The sequence below is a fragment of the Osmerus eperlanus genome, unplaced genomic scaffold (assembly GCF_963692335.1).
Source record: "Osmerus eperlanus unplaced genomic scaffold, fOsmEpe2.1 SCAFFOLD_857, whole genome shotgun sequence".
In the NCBI taxonomy this organism is placed as follows: domain Eukaryota; kingdom Metazoa; phylum Chordata; class Actinopteri; order Osmeriformes; family Osmeridae; genus Osmerus; species Osmerus eperlanus.
Genome location: NW_026911978.1, coordinates 1 through 5420, shown reverse-complemented (window position 1 = coordinate 5420; position 5420 = coordinate 1). Strand labels below are relative to the sequence as shown.

At 46.1% G+C, this 5420-nt stretch overlaps 2 protein-coding genes across 3 annotated transcripts; both read right to left on the bottom strand.

Moving 5' to 3' along the window:
* Window positions 1–586: 586 nt before the first annotated feature.
* Window positions 587–3805, bottom strand: ccnb1 (cyclin B1). 2 transcript variants are annotated; one of them, XM_062456124.1, is made up of 9 exons: window positions 3651–3805; window positions 3274–3408; window positions 3087–3203; window positions 2753–2947; window positions 2300–2458; window positions 1840–2076; window positions 1578–1718; window positions 1142–1252; window positions 587–908 (listed from the first exon to the last, which is right to left on the bottom strand). In XM_062456124.1, exons 1-9 carry the CDS (start codon window positions 3669–3671, stop codon window positions 804–806), a joined length of 1221 nt encoding a protein of 406 aa, XP_062312108.1. In that variant the 5' UTR covers window positions 3672–3805; the 3' UTR covers window positions 587–803. The 2 variants fall into 2 exon arrangements, with proteins under 2 accessions (XP_062312108.1, XP_062312109.1); XM_062456125.1 differs by having other exon boundaries at window positions 3087–3191; window positions 3651–3804.
* A 633-nt stretch (window positions 3806–4438) lies between these two features.
* On the bottom strand, window positions 4439–5415 carry LOC134016867 (proton-coupled zinc antiporter SLC30A5-like; the record flags this gene model as incomplete). Its single annotated transcript, XM_062456123.1, has 3 exons — window positions 4439–4728; window positions 4930–5058; window positions 5371–5415. Coding segments are annotated over 3 exons (345 nt in total), but the record flags the coding sequence as incomplete, so codon positions are not given.
* Window positions 5416–5420: the final 5 nt, after the last annotated feature.

Sequence of the window (5420 nt, the reverse complement as noted above, 5' to 3'; positions counted from 1 at the left end):
GCAACAGTCTGCAGACCGTGAAATACTTGAGCCCGAGTACATTTTAGACCAATTGAAATTACATTATATGTCCTTTACTGAGAAGAACCATTAGACGAAAAGGTTGACCAACCATCCAAACAGTCAAGGAAAAAGGATATGACCTGATGAAGCGTACACATCTAGCAGGCTGGCAAGGGACCCGAAAGCCTAGCAGCAGTCAGAACCAACAGGTCCCCAGACAGGAAGTAGAGCTCCTGTGGTGATAGCTTCAGCATTAGCTCAAGTACTGGGTCACTAAAGCACAATGTGAAGGACAACTAACCCAATAGGCAAGTCTAGTGTCCAAGGCTCTAGCGCCATCTGGTGGTGAAGTGCGAGGAGTGGGAGTCAGATGGCTGAGCGGGCTAGTAATCAGAAGGTTGCCAGATCGATTCACGGCCGTGCAAAAATTATGTTGTGTCCTTGGGCAAGGCACTTCACCCTACTTGCCTCGGGGGAATGTCCCTTACTGTAAGTCGCTCTGGATGAGCTGCTGCTAAAAATGACTAAATGTAAAATGTAAGTGCAAGTTGTCACGTGTATCATTTAAAGAGGACTCGGTATGTAAAAATTTTAAAACGTTTATTGGCATTAAGACTTTTGGTATACACATTGTTACAAAAGAGGTCAAAGCCTTTTACAGAAAGACCTCTACCCCATTAGGCAGGCAGCACACCCAAGTCTCCCAATACTGTCCAGCCACACATCTCCCTAAAAACATTATAAATGACATAAGTTAGATACAGTCTGTACAAAACAGCACATGGTGCTTAAAATCAGTCTCATAGGGTCAGTTTCTTTGCCAGGTCCTTGATCAGTGAAGAGTTTAGTTGAGAAATAGTGGCGATTCTCATCTGCTTCTGACTCGAATACTTGTTCTTCACAGCCTGAGGAAACATCACATTTTAATTATTCACTTTCTTGAAGGGAGGCAATTTGAGGACTGAACATTTCACAAGTAAAAATTAGCCATGAGCTTACTTTCGTTCAAGAATTCTGCCATAAACACCACATAGTTATTTCAAGTGTATGCAAAGCACCAAACCTGCTAGAGCTGTCATCTGGTAACCTCACAACACATCCAGTAAGAAGAGCGCATCCAGACAGACCCTCCACTCACCATGTGCTTGGTCTTGCCCTCGTTCACCTGGACAACGTTCTTGGCAATGAGCTGCATCACTGGCACCAGACTCTCTTCAGAGTAGCTCATGTAGTGCTGAAGAGTTTCATTCTGAGGGGAAAGTGGAGCCAAGAATTAGTGAAATTGACCACGAAAGGACCTTTAGTTACTGGTCTACCCTACACAAATCCCCACAGTTGAAGCCTTGATAAGGGGGAGGTTATGACAGGTAGTCTTGAAGTGGAAGGGAGTCAGGTGGCTGAGCGGTTAGGGAATCGAGCTAGTAATCTGAAAGTAGCCAGTTTGATTCCCGGCCGTGCCATATGACGTTGTGTCCTTGGGCAAGGCACTTCACCCTACTTGCCTCGGGGGAATGTCCCTGTAATTACTAAAAGCGTCTGCTAAATGACATATAAAAGGACGGTCAGCTTCTTACCCACTCCCCACAGCTGAAGACCTTCAGGGTGAGGGCGAACGCAGCACTGGCCACCTGCGACGGAGGGAAGTGGACCATCTCGTAGTCCACCATGGTCAGCTCCACAAAGTACTTAGCCAGGGTGTGGTGCTCAGCAGTCACCTGGAGGGGATGGACATGGCAGCCATTTTAGATTCTGAGGCAGCAATTGATATCGAGATGGGAGGGGTGGCGAGAGAGGATGGAGAAGTAGATGTTGGATGGCTGAGGGAGGGAGACAAACCTCTCCGATCTTGGAGGCTCTCCTCAGGAACTGCAGGGGGAGGGGACGGCCAAAGCTGAACTTGAGCCCTCTCAGGATCCTCATCTCCATGTCCCTGATCTGGGCCGTGGTGTACGCCCGGTCAGTGACGAAGGCAAAGTCCGCGATCTCAGGAGGGTACATCTCCTCGTACTTGGAGGCAACAAACATGGCCGTCACCCCCACCAGCTGGAGCTGCTTCTTGGGGACGGGGTTGTCCTGTCGGGTCAAGACAAAATTAGCATCTTGTTCATTTAGTAGACAAGTACAGCAGATAGTTCTGACTATTTGTGGTTGTCAGTTCAGGAAAAAAAAAATCCTGTAAACATTCAGCTACCAGGCACAGCTTGCCAACACAGACAGGGGAATTATAAAGGGCATCCCCACTAACTAGCATCACCAAGTCCTTGACGTGGTTCCTGAGCAGTGGGAAGGAGGGTACCTGGAGGAAGCGATCGATGATGCCCACGGTCATGTACATGGTCTCTTGCAGGAGGCGGAACTTGATCTGGACCTGAACGAGCCAGTCGATGAGGATGGCCCTCATGTTCCCCGTGAGCTCCTGCCCCTCCAGGTACTTTGGTCTGACTGCCTGGTCAACCTACAGAGACATGAACAAGGGGCAACAAAGTGAAGTGACAGGGAAGGCAGGGGGAACCATGCAGCAAAATGCTGGATTCAAACACGGGTAAGGCCTCTGTACATGAATAAGCACTTCTGGTGAGCTACTGTGGGCACCCTACTGAAGGAAATGTATCCAAACTATTTAGTGCTCATGGCAAATTCCTCCCTACCATAGAGCACTTCTAATCAAATCCCTCAGAACTGGAAGCATGCTTAAGGCAGGAACAGAAGCAAAGGCAGAATGGGAAAACGACTGTGGTAGTGATCTAACCTCGAGCTGTTGGAGGTACTTGTAGATGTCCTTCACGTATTCACTGCAGAGCATGGGGTTGTCATAATCGTCCGCATCCACGTCCTTGATGGTGAGGAGAACATCGGAGAACGCCTGGCACAGGTCGTTAGGCGCGCAGCCAGAAGTCTCCATGGGAGTGGGGGACATGGGCTCGAGCACGGCCACTGGCACTGGCTGAGAGAGACAAGTGTTCAGTATGGGGGGTGGGAACATAACGGGGGTTTCCACGACGAGACTGATGCATGTTCGCACATAAGTCAAATTAAAAAAGGTTTAACTAATTATAATGACATTTTATAAAGTCAAATCTCACCTTAATTTCGGGTTCATTTCTTTTAGGCAGCTTTGCTTCCTGGATCTTCTCGACCCTTGTGCTAGCCTTCCTCTCCGCCACTTTAATGGGCTCCAATTTAGCATCCTGAACAACAAGCTATTAGATTGATGGGCCAAAACCTCGCGTTAACAGCCATTTATAATGTAAAAAGACGAGTAAATGTTACCTTTTTCAGACACTGTTTGGGAGCTGCAACATTGTTGCCGATTTCACCAAGGGCAGCTCGCGGCCTGAGTGTAGGCTTGTTCCCCTGCACAGTCTTGCCCGCGAGAGCAGTTGGGTTCTCTGAAGCGATGCGGTTCTACAAAAAAGACATGTTTATACTTTCAGTGAAAGCTTAAACATCGATCCGTTGCCACATTGCGTGCACAGAACAGAATTCTAAACAAGTTTAAAATAAAAGTCACGAGTCATCATAGTCCAGGAAGTTATGCACGAGGCCACTCACACATCAGACGTCGAAAATTGATCGAAAGCACAAACAGAACGACATGAAATCAAATAAATTACAAATGCAAAACTGTGACAGAAAAATAAACTTACTCTGGTCATGCGGAGAGCCATTTCAAAAGATGTGTTGCTGTGGTCGCGTTAACAGATACTGATATCACACTGCAATTGCTGCACAATAACCAAAGGAGAATCGTCTTGGTTTAAATCCTCGCTGGCTCGAATCTCATTCGCTACATTCCAACCTCGCTCTCATTTGATTGGATTGGTTGCAGCTGCTTGGAATGCGTTTCCCAGGACGACCGTTGATCACGTGACTTAATTGATCTAGATCATGTTTCGTCACTTCCTCCAAAACACGATAGGGGTAAAAAAAAACACAAATAAACATGTTTTTTTTTTTTTACCTTAGTTACATGCGTTCTTAAAAATTACAGACCGACGAACACTACCATCACGCTTGTTTGTAAAGTTCTGTAAGACGTCATCCATTATGACACGGACAACCCAAATGGTCTTGTGAAATAAATCGTCAATAGGCCTAGATTTCTATACCAACTCTGCTAGTTCATTGCTCAACCATTGTTAAATGATTGTTAAACATGATCATTGTTATAACCAGGCTTTCTTTTCCATCTACTAGCCTACAAGCCTGTGCTTGTGTCATTCCAATGCCTTATATTTAAGTTGATATATTGTGAACAAAGCAGAAAACTTGAATTGTTTCCATTGGGTTCTATCAAGTTTTACTACAAACTTATCGTTTTCTGTTACTGAATCTCAATGTCCTGCTTACATGGTTAAGCATGTCAAAATAACACACACAAAAATACAATTTAACCAAGACTAAGGATTCCACAAAGAACTTGTGATTGATAAAATTCATATATCAATATTTTTATTATTATACAAATGAACCGCATACATACTATACACGTCAAAAGAACAAAAAAAAAGAGGAAAGTAGTAAAAGTTTTATTTGGTCGCAATCAAAAGTAAATTACATGATGCATGTCCCGTCGTTCAGATATTTCATGGACTCCATCTGCTGAGTCATGGCCAGGACCTCCTGGAAACCTGAGCTGAGGCCGGACATGTGCTGGAAGAACGCCTCCTTCTCCCCCTGGATGGACAGGTTGTTCACCCCCGCATCTTTCAAAATGGACGTCACCTGAGGAGAACAAGAACAGCAGGGTTTGTGGATCTCACGGACGAGCCGCACGGTCTGCTTCTTTTAGCCAACGCTTTCATCCGAAGAGACGGTAGTTTCTGGAACGTCTTGCGTTTACCCAGGGGTGATCCGACAGGGTTAGCTCGGTGGTTAGAGCGTCTGACAGCGGACAGAGAGGTTCCTCTGGGGATAAGACGTTACCTGCTGTATGATCCTCTGCTCCACCACGTCTGACATCAGCTGCAGGTGAATGGTTCCTGCCACGGTGCTGGCTGAGTGCCTCCAGAAATGAGCGTCCCGGTACGACAGCACACCTTCGATCTTCTCAATCTGGAAGAGACCAGCATCGACTCATGTAAAATGGCCGTTGAAACAACGTCAACTTTGCTTTAGGTCAGGGGGATGGGTGCAGCTCAGTGGTAGAGCATTTCACTGCAGAACAAGAGGTCCCATGTTCAATTACCCCCTTGTATGCAGCTTCAGATGAAATCAAAATCGTGTTTTATTACTATAACCCTTTTCACAGAGGGCTTCACATACGCCTACAGAACTACCCCCTAAACCAACACAAACCCTCCAGGACAAAACGATAAAACCATTATCATCACGCTAAAGAGATCTGATGAATCTGTGGAATCAAACCTTTTCCAAGGCAACGTTCAGGTCCTTCTCGTGCTCAGGGGGGTTCCTCA

Bases quoted from the DNA above. Each gene is read 5' to 3' on its own strand.
- ccnb1 (XM_062456124.1), bottom strand. From the start codon at position 3,671: ATGGCTCTCCGCATGACCAGA. The intron at 1,253-1,577 runs GTAAGAAGCTGA...CTTTCCCCTCAG, and splicing joins TCTTCAGCTGTGGGGAGTGG to AATGAAACTCTTCAGCACTA. The intron at 909-1,141 runs GTGAGTGGAGGG...ATGTTTCCTCAG, and splicing joins AGGGCAAGACCAAGCACATG to GCTGTGAAGAACAAGTATTC.